At 41.1% G+C, this 15418-nt stretch overlaps 1 protein-coding gene across 1 annotated transcript; it reads left to right on the plus strand.

The window, feature by feature from the left end:
- LOC109463836 (ankyrin repeat and MYND domain-containing protein 1-like) lies at positions 1-14858 on the plus strand. The gene is made up of 14 exons (XM_019760714.1): positions 1-133; positions 5010-5156; positions 5756-6484; positions 7159-7895; positions 8053-8224; positions 8357-8491; positions 8654-8728; positions 9142-9249; positions 10334-10465; positions 10615-10722; positions 11232-11401; positions 12579-12659; positions 13075-13229; positions 14148-14858. Exons 1-14 carry the CDS (start codon positions 14-16, stop codon positions 14456-14458), a joined length of 3180 nt encoding a protein of 1059 aa, XP_019616273.1. The 5' UTR covers positions 1-13; the 3' UTR covers positions 14459-14858.
- The last annotated feature ends 560 nt before the right edge of the window (positions 14859-15418 follow it).

The raw sequence follows: 15418 nt of genomic DNA on the forward strand, positions 1-15418 counted from the left end.
TGTTGGAGAGTTTATGGACAACGCGCGGTCAGGACACGGTCTCCAGGAATGGGCAGACGGGTCTCAGTACAAGGGAACCTTCGACAGAGACTTAAGACACGGGACAGGGGAGCACACCTGGGCTGATGGGCAGGTGAGGTCTTAAACATTCATATCAAGGTGCTTTTGTAGTCTTTGTTGTTGGCATCCTTCAGTTATGTCTCAAGAGACAATTGAGAATTTGCATCATGGATCAGTTCATGTATTCTTTGTAGTCGACTAAATTTACCGTTATTAAAGCTTTGCAAGGATCCCCCATGCAGTCACCCTCTTGTGTCATATAAGATCTAGATTTCTTTTATTAGATCATCAGATTTTTAGGTCCTTTTCAATGTAGTATGATTTGTACCTTTAGCCATATTAATTTTTCTAAGATTCTTTACCTAGAATGTATTAATGAAATACATGTGTGGAGTCATACCACCTACAAGTATTTCTATGGAATATCGATATCTGAGCATCTACAAAATTGTATCTGGTGTATAGAATCACAACAACATGGGGTACTCGGTATTCCATATCACACGATGTACCAGCCCGAGTCGGATCTACCTGTATTCAAATTTTCGAAAGCAGCGCACACAATTAGGGCGAAACAAGGTTGAATCGTTCTATGGAAGCCCAGGCCGTACCGTGAAGTACGGCCTGGTCCAGAACACCTTTATCGAAGGTTATCACTGGCCATATATGATAAAACAATAAATATCATAATGTTTAATCTATAAGTACATCAGGTACTGCAATACCCTAATCTATACATTGCTTCATAGTCCATATAGGGTGGAGCTACAATGAACAATACAGTACTGATAAGCCTGACCTTTGCAAGAACCTAGAACTTGGTACCAAAGTACATGTACATAAGAACAAGGCATTTCAAACACTTTACTGTAGTCTAGAAACTAATTATAGGTTGCTAGGATGAGGCCAGCTAGGGCCCGTAAATAAAAGAACCGAAGAACTCTAACTCAATTACTTCATTATCGGTAACCAAGGTACTGCTTGATTGTGTTATGGGACAATTTCGTGTACTTGTACATGTACAAATGTACATTTAGGCCACACTGAGTAAATTTTGTGGATGACATCCACGCGCGCATTCATTTTCGCCTGTTCTCAAAAAAAAATATTACGTCCACAGAGGCTCTGGCCTGGCTCTAGGCCTGGGTAGTCTATGGCAGTTAGCAATACGGAGCCAGGCACCCAGGCTACCGAAGCTCCACGACTCAAGAACTCAACTACATACGTACAGTGCCGATTCATAAATTATGTAAAAAGGCAGCATGTGCCGGCTTGTCGTATATGTCGCTAAGTACTGTCGTAAATTCACAATACCAGCTTTGTATTCCTGTGGTTTAGTAGCATTTTTTTGGCTGGAATTTTGCCTCTCACACCAAATAAATCCACTAAAATTAGATAATAAATTTACAGTATATTATAAAGTTAATTTTATATATATATATATACATTTATGTAGTACCGAAGTTAAAGAAAAAAAGAACAAACAACAATCTAAAAGCACAATAAGACTTTATCAGACAAAGGAAAGCATTTGAAACCTTAAACATCAAAGAGTCGTTAGGTCCAAACTTTATGATTATTGCTTAGCAATTAAGCCTTTTGCTGAACTGACATTTGTGAACAATCTGGCATTTTCGACAAAAGGATTGGTGAGAGAATAAAAGAGCATTTTGTAAGTCTTACCACACGTGCCCCAGTTCGTGTGCATTGCTATAAAAGGCATGTAATCCTATGTTTGCTGTCACAATACATTAAACAAATGCCATAAAATCCATCTGCTATAGTTCACGCACTCCATAAAAGGCATTCACAACAACCTAAAGCCTTTTGCGTACAAAAAGCTAGCAGTATATCCGTACACTTTTAACAAAAACGTGATAATTGCGTTAGGAGTGTTCTACCAAAGTTTCATTAACGTAACTTTGATTTATGAAGGTTAGCGCACTTGACGTAATGTATAATTTGTCCCCGCTTAGTTCAATATTTAGGTAATCCTGTACTTTAACACCCCACCCATGTCTAAGCCATGCTGTGTGTGGTTAGTGTCAGCCGCTTTTGTTCCAGAGTAAACTGTACTGTTAAATATTGATCAGATAACCCCTAATGTAAAATTGTAAAAGCTGGAATGATGAAATGTTTTGTTGATTGCAAAATAAGGGGGATAAAGATGTTATAACCTTTTCTTTGAAAAGTAAAAAGAAATACCTCTAACTAAATACATGGATTCTGAGGTAGTTATGTTAGTTATGAGATTGGTTGAAAGAATTTGGAAGAAGTCAATACAGAGACCATTCTCTCGTAACACCTGCAAAGAATTCTAAAAAGAACACGCAATTTTTTATTCCCTGACAACAGTTATTTCCCCCAAAAACGTACCAACAGCATTCTGCCATAGCATTAGCAACCAATCTGTATGATTTCTATGCAGGTTCCCCCCCCCCACCAACCACCTGTTGGAAGTTGGCAACAACATTTTCTCATAACACCTGCAAAGAAATCTAAAGAGAAGACACAATTTTTTATTCCTTGACAACAGTAATTTCCCCCAAAAACGTACCAACAGCATTCTGCCAGCATTAGCAACCAATCTGTATGATTTCTATGCAGGTTTCACCCCCCCCCCAATTCCAACCACCTGTTGCAAGTTGGCAACAACTCTTTAAAGCTATGTATATATCCAGCGTGTTTACCTCTCGCAGGTTGCAAAACATATACTGTTACTAAGTCGCATTTACTCATTGTCTTCCCAACACAGTTGCAGGTCAGACATTTTGTTTCATTCACTTTTCAAATCAGCACAATACCTGAAGTAATTCTATATCAGAAACTATACTCTTGTTCTTCATTGACAGGGCCTTGCCACGTCACTCTTCCTAAGGGCCTTGTTACAATAAGTTAATGGTAGAAAATTTAGGGCATTCTTTGTCAATGTGTCATACAAAGTTGTCATACTTCTGACAGAAAAGGTCGTCCTAGATCCGTGGATTCCATGTCGATGGGCTCTGTCAAAGCCTCTGTGAAAAAAATACACTGCAAAAAGTTGTACGACAACCCTAAGCCCCTAGGTCAGATGCTTGAGACTTGAAATAAAGGCTGTTTGGTTAGCAGTCGATACAAGGACCCCCCCTCCTGGCCTTCTCTTTCTACTGGTGTTGATTCAGGGGGTCGTGCGTTGGGTTGTGTGAAGTGCAATGTTTAGTCAACTTCCTTTGCTGTTTGATTTCTTGAAAAAGAAAAGCTTCTAAAAAGAATACAAGGTGAATAAGCCACAACTGTTTTCTTAATTGTCCTTGGAATAGAACCAGAAAACTTGAAAATCACATATACATGTATTACTAAATTGTAGAACAATGTATTACGGAAAAAAAGGATAACATGATTGAACTAGCAATTGAGGGCATTCTTTGTCAATGTGTCATACAAAGTTGTCATACTTCTGACAGAAAAGATCGTCCTAGATCCTTGAATTCCTTGTCGATGGGTTCTTTTGTCAAAGCCTCTGTGAAAAAAATACACTGCAAAAAGTTGTAGGACAACCCTAAGCCCGTTAAGTCAGATGCTTGAGATGTGAAATAAAGGCTGTTTGGTTAGCAGTCGATACAAGGACCCCCCCCCCCTGGCCTTCTCTTTCTACTGGTGTTGATTCAGGGGGTCGTGTGGTGGGTTGTGTGAAGTGTAATGTTTAGTCAACTTCCTTTGCTGTTTGATTTCTTGAAAAAGAAAAGACTTCTAAAAGAATACAAGGTGAGATAAGCCACACCTGTTTTCTTAATTGTCCTTGGAATAGAACCAGAAAACTTGAAAATGACATATATTATTCGTGAATAGTTTCATCAGGTTGGTAAGTCACTGAGTAAAGAGACTTTTTATGCAATGTGAACCAGTCAGAATTGCCCTGAGGAAGGTGACAGTCACCAAAATGTCATCTGAATAAAGGACTTGGTTGTGTAAAATAGAGTCTCCTTACTCACATATATTATAAAATTGTTCTAAGTCTGCATTTTATGGCAAAAATGAATAACATGATTGAACTAGCACATTTTCAGAAGGAAGCTCTATTTTATGAGAAGAAAACTTATAAGTCAAAAACTTGTTTTTGTGACTTTACAAAATCAAATTAGATATTTGCCCAGACCAGGATTAGATTGCAGATTTCAAATCCACGCATATTTTAATATCCCAATTTTAAGTACTGTAGCTAGGTGTACCCCTATAATAAGACCCAATGTGGACAAACAAATAATATCTTACAACAGTTTGAACAAAACCAAGACTTCTAAAAGCTTGTAAGTGGGTCAAAGAGATCGTTACAGACTAGAAACTGAAGGGTCCAGGATTTGTTTAATCACCTGCACTGTTGACGTAAGAGCTCTTTTCAAGTTTGTCACTCACAAATCACACCACAAGCTTAAACTGTCAAAGTGCCTTGAAAAGGTTCGATTGGAGCAAAATCTGCTTTCAGTTGATTGTACTTGCACTACACAGCTGTACTTGAATGAGATTGGTTCAGCATCTTGGTCGTGAGCGTTGAGAGTTTTAGAGCAGCGGTAAGAAGAACAGTCCTTTTATATAATAATATCTAACGTCATTCATATCTTCAGGAAATACCAGTGTAACACTGGTCAGCATATAGCCCAGGCCAAAATGTACCCTGGTACGGTCTGGACATGGGTACAATCTGGACTGTAACACCTGTAACCTGCAAAACAGTGGTCACTGTGTGATGCCTTTTATGTATGCTGCATCACGATTGGAATGCATCTATTATAGCAGCGACACCTGTGCTGTACAATGTGAACCAGTCAGAATTGCCCTGAGGAAGGTGACAGATGGTCACTGAAGCATCGGCTGTATAAAAGACCTGGTTGTGTAAGAAGAGTCTCTTTACTCTGCATCACGTTTTGCTGTTTGCTGACAGATAAAACAACAACTTTTATCTCTCCCTCCAGGGCTACAAAGGGGACTTCTTCCGCGACCGTCGGCATGGAAACGGCACGTACACCTGGCCAGATGGCACCTCCTTCACCGGAACGTTCTATCTGGACAAGAAGGAGGGGTACGGAGAGTTCTGTTTCCCAAATGGGAACAAATTCCAGGTGAGTCACCTCTTCATTTACACTTAAGAAATGTAACATTTGCAAAACAAATGCATAATGTTTACCTTCACATATGCTCTGGTCTGTTAATTCTAACACATTCATATATATGGTGACAAGAGTCTGAATCCCTCCTGCTATAAAATTGCAACATGATGTAACCCACACATAGTTACCACGGTGACAGACGTCTGGTTCAGGTCATTGACCTTATTTGTTTGGAGAAAAAGAAGAGGAAACAGAGCAAAAACAATATGTTTTCCTTGGTTAACATATTAAGTAAAACCAAAGTTATCATTAAATCAAGGTAATTGAAGGGTAATGCAATTGTCATATTATGAGTTACAAAACATTATACAGGGACGTCACTACCTTAAGCCTGTATATGAGTATGACTGTGCATCTCTTGGCACATGACATTCAATATCAAGTCATGTGACAAGAGAACTTCAAAACAAGATCTCGAAAGTTCCACAAAGTAGCTATTACTAATACTTTAAACAATTACTAATAGTATTAGTAATTGTTTAAAGTATTGAAAAATAAAAAAATTGGCGTTGTTATTATATTGTAATTTATATGTTTTCTTTACATCATAGGGATTGTACAAGAATGATGAGAGATACGGCCCTGGGGTCCTCTCGTACCCTAACGGTCGCCAGGATGTCGGACTCTGGAACAAAGAACGCCTGGTACGGCTCTGCACGCCAATCAACGAAGTCTTCACCATGCAGCAGCACCCAGAGTTTGAGTACAACCCCACGCTACACGTCAAGGACATCGAAATCACAGAAATCCTTTCGAAACTAAAACACGGGTCGCAAGATTCCGAGCTGCCGACTGTACAGTACCTCACCGTGCCTCTCAGCACCGGTGTACCAACTTCGCTTGCGCTCACCGACACGAACAGTACCGGACGCGACCTCGCGGAGAGCATCCTGCTAGAATTCGAGGAGGTTATCACGTCCGACCTGGACCCTAGCGTTGAGTTCGAAGAACAGTTCTTCCGCGACGTTCTAGAGAAGAAGCTAGAGGACGTAAGCACGGTTATCAAAGCAGAGAACAATACTCCGTCACTCATAGAGATGCAAAAACACATCTTCAGACACAGGCACAGACAAGACACGGTGGCGGTGGACATGGAGGCAATACTGAAGGGGGATAGGAGCAATTTTGGTAGGAAGGGACCGTTGGAACTGGCGTCGGAGGACCTGATTCGAGGGTCGACACGTGGGGATTACCAGTGTGTGTACAAGCTGCTGCAGAAGGGAGAGGTCCACGTGGACGTAGCTGACAGAAGTGGTGTAACCTCGTTACTAGGAGCATCTGTAAGTTAATAAAAGTTCTGCATTTTTGTGTCTATCTGGCCTCAAGATTACAACAATCATTTTAACCATCCACAGTGATGTATATTATCTGCTGACTCATTTCTGTTTCTGTTGCTCATGGATATGTGGTAACGAGTTCTGTTAGGCCACTCCAATTTAATTTGTTGGTTCTCGGATTCGCATTCATTTTTTTCTGATTTGCACAAAAAAAAAGATTCTGATTCAGAATCAACTCAAATATGCTCATATTTTGCCCCCAACAGTCAAGAAAAGTCCTTTTCTTCCTAGTTGTCCCAGTTTTTCCATCCATCAATGCAACTTGCTTTGATTAAAAGTTCAAAATTCATTGTTCAGATATTAACCCAGCCTTTTGTGTTGACTTCATGGCTCCTATCATAGCATTTGGGGCTATAATTATAGGAATTGCCTAGACCTGTTTTTATTTTTTCGCCCTGCTGCTTCATATTTTCTCTGAAAAAATCCGAGAACCAACAAATTAAATTGGTGTGGCCTTAGTTTGTTAGTGACGCTGAAGAAGAGTGATGGATGTCGCTCGAAACGTCTGGAAGTTATCTCTGTTATTTCTCCAGGAGTAGAGTTTGAATTTTCTAATATCATGTCTAACCTTCAGCAACAACTGTTGTAATGTCATCATTTTTGCTGTTGATCCACAGGTTAACTGTCACCAGAATGTTATCAACTGTCTCCTTGACAACGGCGCTGATGTCAACAAGCTGAGCGATGAGGGAGTATCCGCCATAGCAGCGTGCCACATCTTCTACTACCCCGTCGATTCCTTCAAGTTCAACATCGCCGAAAAGGGCATGAAGCCACCCGACTCGGAGCGAGAGGAAGCGACAACAGAGGCGGACACATTGAGCACGGGAAAACGGCGGGACCCGCGGCGTAGGAAGAAGCAACAGAAGACGGGAATCGATGAAACGGAAGCCCAGCTCGCTCTGGAGTTTGAGAAGGCGCTCGCAAAGATGGAGGAACGGGAGCCGCTTCCCGGCGCTCCGAGTAAAGACCTCGTTACCGGAGACGCGGCACACGTGGACAGCGGGATTGACCTCATGAGCGGTGAGGTCACCGACGAAGCACGAAGCCAGCAGCTGAAACTTAACCTAACCCCCGAGTTTGCGACGTACGAGGGAATGTTGGAAGATGACACTCAGTCCTACGACTGGAGACATGCCAAGGAAAACCCCAGCGAACTTGACTTCCACTTAGAAAACGACGTCACCAGTGATTTTGAGTCCAATGAGAGCCTGGTGAACTACAAGATCGAGGTGACAGAGCAGCTGATAGAGAGAACTGCGACAGCGCTGAGTATGAATGACAGGGTGGTGAGCAGATTGAGCAAGCAGAGGGACAATGGCACGGCCAGACAAATGGCTTTTGCTATGTCTGAGTAAGTAAAAAATCTACTGTCATCATTTCATAGGAGACTCAACACTCAGAACCCAAAGAAAAACTATTTTTGGACCAAAACAAATATTTTTAAGACGTACCCTCCCCAGTTACCCGTTTATTTGGTCTGTCCCTAACCTATACTGTACTTTCTACAGGCACAGTATCATGGAAGCTACCATCAGGCTCCTACTACGGAGGGGTGCAGACCCCAATGCCGCCCAGGTACCCATGCCAGCCATGTTCTTTGCCATCAAGGCTGCAGATGTCGGTGCAGTGAAGCGCCTCCTAGAGGCTCATGCTTCAACTACAGCACAGCTGGGGCCAGAGGTAAAATCCTCAATCATCTTGTGTATTTTCTGGTCATTGATTTTTCTAGATATTCTGCTCAGAAGCATGCATGTGCTGTACTATGTGTTGTTCCGTGAATTTGGATGCTAACTGCAGTAATTCTGTCTACAGAAAGGGGGCCTCGCTCCGCTGCACATTGCAGCAGCCATTCCAGGGGAGGAGGGGGTTGAGATCACTCAGCTGATCCTGAATGCAGGGGCAGACCCTGACATGAGGGCACATGAGGAGGGCACAGAAGAGGATCAGGTATGTTCTCTCTTTTACCCATTCATACATTCATTCATTTGCTCATCCATCCATTCATTTTCTAATGTGGCTTGAATATGAAATTATAACAAACTTAATACAAAAGTATGAAATAGAAAACTTACTTGCTCATTAATTTTTTACTCCTGGATTATTTCACAGAATGGAAAACTGTCTGCAATTGAAGGAGGCAGAACTCCTCTTCATATCGCATGTGAGCGGGACGACAACAACTGGGTATGTATTAAGGCTATGAGATACAATGGTTTATGACACTTAGGCATTAGCATTTCTTGTTATCTAGTTTGTTTTGCTTACTGAAGGAAAACATATTGTTTTTGCTCAGTTTCTTCCTCCTCTTCTCCAAACAAATAAGGTCAATGACCTGGGCCAGACATCTTTCACCATGGTAACTGGTGTTGGATTACATAATGTTACAAGTGCCATGCAGAATCTAGTTCAAGAGGGGCTGCATGGTCAACATATAATTATATGAATGTGTGAGTAAGAATGAACAGAACAGTAGTTGGTTAAGCTGGGCTATGTGACAGTAAACATAATGCATTTGCTTTTCTAGTTTTAAAGTGTTCCTAAGCAACCATGTATTTCCCACATTTTATATCCTTTGCTTCTTGTTGTACCCATCTCAGGATGCCCGTTCTGTAGTACGACTTCTTCTTGAAGCTGGAGCGAACCCCAATCTCCTGTGCCAGGGGCACTCCCCACTGTCTCTGGCTATCGGCAGTGGGAATGACTTGGTATGTATCAAATTTTTTTTCCTGATTAGTGTTGATTTAAGCTTCGTAATAATGATTCCATCTTAAATGTTAGGATCATTGCATACCATGTACTTTTACCAAGAGTCCAAGTAATTGATACTGAAAATTGATACTGAAAATTTACTGTTTTATAATAAATGATTCAGTAAAGAAGATAGGATGCTTTCTAATTTCAGTACCAAGGACAGGGATCTTGTTTAGAAAGACAATAGTGTACAATATCTTACTTCTGAAGTTCAGCACCAAGGACAGGACTTGTTTATAGAAATGCAGTAGTGTACAATATTTTACTTCTGAAGTTCAGTACCAAGGACAAAACTTTTCTATAGAAAGACAGTAGTGTACAATATTTTTTCTGAAGTTCAGTACCAAGGACAGGGTTTTTCTATAGAAAGACAGTAGTGTGCAATGTTTTTCTTCTGAAGTTCAGTACCAAGGACAGGGCTCTTCTATAGAAAGACAGTAGTGTACAATATTTTACTTCTGAAGTTCAGTACCATGGACAGAACTCATGAGAAAGACAGTAGAGTACAATATTTTACTTCTTAAGTTCAGTACCAAGGACATGGCTTTTTTATAGAAAGACAGTAGTGTGCAATGTTTTTCTTCTGAAGTTCAGTACCAAGGACAGGCTTTTCTATAGAAAGACAGTAGTGTACAATATTTTACTTCTGAAGTTCAGTACCAAGGACAGGGCTTTTTTGTAGAAAGGCAGAAGTAGAGACAATAATTTACTTCTGAAATTTAGTACCAAGGACAGGGCTTTTCTATAGAAAAACAGTAGAGTACAATATTTTACTTCTCAAGTTCAGTACCAAGGACAGGGTTTTTCTATAGAAAGACAGAAGTAGAGACAATAATTTACTTCTGAAATTTAGTACCAAGGACAGGGCTTTTCTATAGAAAAACAGTAGAGTACAATATTTTACTTCTCAAGTTCAGTACCAAGGACAGGGTTTTTCTATAGAAAGACAAAAGTGTACAATAATTTACTTCTGAAGTTCAGTACCAAGGACAGGACTCTTCTGTAGAAAGACTAATGTTTCACATGTTCTTTCTCTAGGCCATAGATGAGTTATTGGAGTTCGGAGCAGACCCCAGCCTACCACTGTCCCACGGTGTTGGTAGTGCCCTGTGTGCTGCCTCTTCTATCGCCTGTGAACACAGGAGACCACCACATGCCAGGATCGCACTGGTATGGGTGAAGTTTCAGTCATACTATGACCTTTAATGCTTCAACTTGCCAATGCTTTATTTCAGTGTATGAAAACAATCCTGTACTATGCCAAATGATACCATAGAGCCACTATTATGTTAATCTGGTTGACTTTATTGTGACTATAGATTGACAAGTTGATCAAGGCAGGAGCTAACATCCTGGCTCCCATCCCCATCGGACCTAAGAAATTGCAAGGAACTGCTGTGGACTATGCCTACTTTGCCTTCAATCAAGTAAGTGTTGTGATATGTAACCTATAACCACACTACCTGCCCCCTATACTTTCAAATGCCCTTGTCACTTAGATATCAATGAGTCTGGACAAAATGCAGTTTCAAAAGGCCTTGAATGCAATGGACAAATACAAAGACAAATACTTGATCATCAAGCGATTTACTCAGACTAACACTTAAAAAGTTGAAGTTAAAGACCCTTCCCGCATCAAGTGACGCATAGAGCGGCACCCATCTCTGTTTTCAATAGCCCTGAGCCACACAAAAGTGCAATCACCACAGCAGGGGGTTAGTCCACTGGTAGTGGTGTGTGTGTGTTTAACTCCCATAGTCTTTAATACCCAAATGCTAAGTGCTAAGCGGAGATAGCAGTATGTACCATTTTTGTCTTTGGTATGACTTGGTCTGGGATCGAACTCACGACCTCCCAAATGCAAGGCAAGCACTCTACCCACTTGGCCGCTGCACCGGTACACTGACTAACACTGAGTCTCTTTAATCCCTTTCAGGACAGACGTATTGCCCACACCCCCTACCACGCGCTGACCCACGCGGAGAGGGACACGTACAACGCCCGGCGCAAGCTGCTGGCTCACCTGGGAGAGTTACTGAGGGAGGCAGCGGTCGCTCGGGAACGTGAAATCCTGGAGCAAGACGAGAGAGACGGAAGGAAAAGTATGTCATCTTACAACTTACTGTGTACCTGATCCAAGCATACTGCAATCCATCGCACATATTGATAATATTAATAAGATTTATGTCATACCTGGGCCGTGATAACGTTCGATACGGGTGTTCTGGCCTGTGCGATAACTAGTGGTAAGGCCCGGGGTTCTATTTCTTTATCATACGGGCTTCCAAATGTTCCATTGAATAATCCGTACGCGTTTCCCGTGTACCGAGTGCACAACTTTGGAAACTTCAAACACCGGATGTTGGAATTGAAGCCGTTACACTTTTTGTTTAGATACACCAAAATATTTTGCATTGAAATGTCTGTTTTCTCGGGTTGCCATGACATAAATAAAATACAACACAGCATATTCCGCATTACCCTCGGTCCCACGCAGCCCTCCCGCGGATCGGATCTCCCTCTGGCCTTCGGTCCTCAGGCGATCTGGCCCGCAGAATTCTGAATGGAGCAAACTTAGTATACAAAATCAAAATGGTATATTTCCACATGTCGCCAGTTCTTTTTTTAACGCCATTCTTGTTGCTATTGCCACAGGTGCAGGTCCGAGTGAGAAGTTTGTGTATACAGGTGCAGGGGCCTCCCACCCGACCCTGAGGTCAAGGGGCAAGGTGGGGTTCAGCACCATGGCAACAGACAGTACCGGTCAGGAGAAACCTCTGGTGGACAAGGAACTAGACGAGTAAGTTCTTCAACTCAGATTCAAATACTTGAATTTAAAGTAATGTTGATTTGATTATATGGATAACATCCTCTGGGAACCCCAAAACTGACGCGAGCATGCAAATAAAAAAAAAGTTTGGCAAAAAAAAAAGTTTCTTTCATTAAGGTCATAAAGGTTTAATAAATGACTAAACCCACAGAGTATGGTATGGGGAATAATAATAGATTCTTTTCTTCACATTTTCTTCTTTTCCTGAATTTATCTTGGCATTCTATGACATTAGTATCGTTTTCCAAGTGTTTGAGTAAAAATTAACAGAGAAGACCATATGCAAAGGTAAACATTATGAATTTGCTTGGCAAATGTTACCATAATTCCAGTTTTAAAAACACATTTTGCACCTGTACAATGTCTGATGTGTGATCTGATGTATTTTCAGGGATGATGAAACTGTGACTGGGATCATCACTGTGGACGTTGGTCAGGCAGCAACCATGAAAGGTGTGAAGGAACTAGCAGAGTCCATGTCTCGCAAAGCACAGAGCTACGTCAGGTATGGAGGAGTATTGTCATTGTTGTCTTGTGTGTATTTGACCATTTCAGGGAAGGGCAACTTGATATGCTGTCAGGATAGTTGTTTATTGCAAATTCATGCCCGAGGGCTAATTTCATACAGACATTGACAAGAAAAATGTGGTGATATAAGACTATTTGCTAACATGAAGTTCTACGTGTACGATATACTTATCAAACCTATTATCTCTACTTAAATCTAATAACGGTGGTATACATACAGGATAAACAGTAGACATGGAATATGTGAACAGGTAAGAGGAACAAAGTTACTGCTGTTCTAATCTATTCTATTCTATTCTATTAAACTATTCTTGCAAAATTGCAGGTTGCTTAATTTTTTTTCTGCAACATTGAAAATGTTTCTGCAAAATGCCGACTGCAGAGGATATTTCTAACACTGCCTATTGTTTTATCATCCCAGGAAACCAGTGTTCAAGTATTGTTACGAGTGTGGTCGTTCAGTGGGCGTGCGACTTTCGGCCTGTACCAGGTGCAAGGAGGTCTACTACTGCAGCAAGGCCTGTAAACTCAAGGCCTGGAACGCCAGGCACAAGGAAGAGTGCATCAGAATTGGAGGTAAGTTTGTTGTTTTTTTATTTATTTATTTCAACACCAAAAGCAAACCTTGCAGCAGGGATGAGAATCCCTGAATTGAAAGAGTGTGCGTACAGAAAAAAAAAGTTACAATAGGCAAAACAAACACTATATACACACCCTCATATACACTATAATACATAAAGAATTTGTACCAAGCAAAAAACTATATACAGATGAGGTTTAGGAAAAATAAAACTAGTGATACGTCAGTTCTTTGTTGTATAGGGCTATGGCCCTATGGAGAAAGGACTGCTGGAGCTGCTTTGTCCTAGCCCTGGGAGCACTCATGGCCTGGCTGTTCCTTAGGATCCTGCCGGTAGCAGTTGCTCTCTGGGGGGGCACCAGGTCGTGGAGTTGGTGTTGGGGATTTAGCATTTACAACCAACTCGTTTACAACCAACCAAACTGACTTTGATGACAAAATTTACTGAAAACTGTTTTCTAATGATACATTAAAGAAGATAGGATGATTTCTAACAGCACCGAGGACAGGGCTCTTCTATAGAAAGACAGCAGAGTAAAATATTTTACTTCTGAAGTTCAGTACCAAGGACAGAACTCTTCTGTCCTTGGTACTGTACAATATTTGACTTCTGAAATTCAGTACCAAGGACAGGGCTTTTCTATAGAAAGACAATATTTTGCTTCTGAAGTTCAGTACCAAGGACAGGGCTTTTCTATAGAAAGACAGTAGTGTACAATATTTTACTTCTGAAGTTCAGTACCAAGGAAAGGGCTCTTCTGTAAAAAGACAGTAAAGATGTTCAGTACCAAGGACAGTACTCTTTTTTAGAAAGACAGTATATTAAGTTGATTGAACAGCAATTACATGTACTTGACATTTGTTACTCCTAACAAGACCTTCACAAATCATATGATCTTTTTTTGCACCAACAGGTAGGGACGGTAGTCCAAAGAGTCGCGGGGACCGTACTAGGATAGACAGCCCCACCCCCACCACCAACCCCAACCCTGGCTCACGTGTCACCGTGGACCAACTCATGGGGAAAAGCCTCAGGAACAACACCAGCAAAGGAGCCAAAAACACGCAGAACAAATCCAAAGCAAGAAGCACAATCAGTTCTGTCACTGGGTCCAAGAGTGATGTCGGAAGGAGGGGTTTAAATTTAAAATTGGGGTCAAGGGGTGGCTTGAAGTCGTCCGAAACGTCTAGTGTAACAATCAAAGAGAATTATAGTTTTAACTGATGTCAATCATGAACGGATATCACTTGACAATTTTCATATTCTTTGCAAAGATTATGAAAAACTGAGATGAATTTACAAGGAAAGACCAGAGATATACTTTGTCTTAGCCATGTGAGATTGCATTGTTTACATTTTTTATCTGATGTACAGTGATATTCTTTTTGTCCATTCCATTTTGTGAATTTGGAATGAATGCAGTCCGTCCAAGTTTTTTACATTGGTGCCATCACAAAATCATTCCATCCATGTATGACTGTTAGGGGAATAAAACACGCTGCATTTCTAAACCAAAACCACTGTATATAGAGAGAAGGGGGGGAGAGATTTTTGTGCTAATAAATACTTTGTGCCTTTGAATATACGTATGTGAAGAATAGACTGTTGACTCTTTCAGGCCCATAAGAATTTAACTTAAGTTTAGGCCACACCAAGTAAATTTTATGGATGACGTCCGCGTGCATTGATTTTGGCCTGTTCCTAGAAAAAAAACAAGAAATTCCGCTTCCTGTAACTATGACCAAAGAGTCACGACAGTGCCACAAATCGCCAGATTGACGTGAAACCCGTAACACAAAAACAGGACAGGACAACAACTGCTGTTCCACCTGATTTATTGCTGTTTTGATGACGAATAAACGACTTCTTGCTTGTTATACTGTGTCACCTCATTCAATTTGTGTCCTAACATTTGTCGTCTCTTAGTATATTTCTAATCTAAGCATCTTGTTTTTTAGGGCCCTTCTTGTTTTTTTTTTCGCACTCTCGCATTAGATATAGGGTCTCCAAAGGACGTCATCCATAAAATTTACTTGGTGTGGCCTAAAGTGCCTTTCCCAAGGGCACAAGATCGGTGACATGGGCAGGGTTCGAACCCGCGACCTCTGGGGTGTGAGCTGAATGCGCTAGCGACTGCGCCACACGACCCCACATTCTCGAAGGTTGACTGAGTAACTGTCCAAT

The sequence above is a fragment of the Branchiostoma belcheri genome, unplaced genomic scaffold (assembly GCF_001625305.1).
Source record: "Branchiostoma belcheri isolate BF01 breed outbred unplaced genomic scaffold, Haploidv18h27 scaffold13, whole genome shotgun sequence".
Lineage (NCBI taxonomy): Eukaryota > Metazoa > Chordata > Leptocardii > Amphioxiformes > Branchiostomatidae > Branchiostoma > Branchiostoma belcheri.

Bases quoted from the DNA above. Each gene is read 5' to 3' on its own strand.
- LOC109463836 (XM_019760714.1), top strand. From the start codon at position 14: ATGGACAACGCGCGGTCAGGACACGGTCTCCAGGAATGGGCAGACGGG. The intron at 6,485-7,158 runs GTAAGTTAATAA...GTTGATCCACAG, and splicing joins CCTCGTTACTAGGAGCATCT to GTTAACTGTCACCAGAATGT. The intron at 13,230-14,147 runs GTAAGTTTGTTG...TTGCACCAACAG, and splicing joins AGAGTGCATCAGAATTGGAG to GTAGGGACGGTAGTCCAAAG.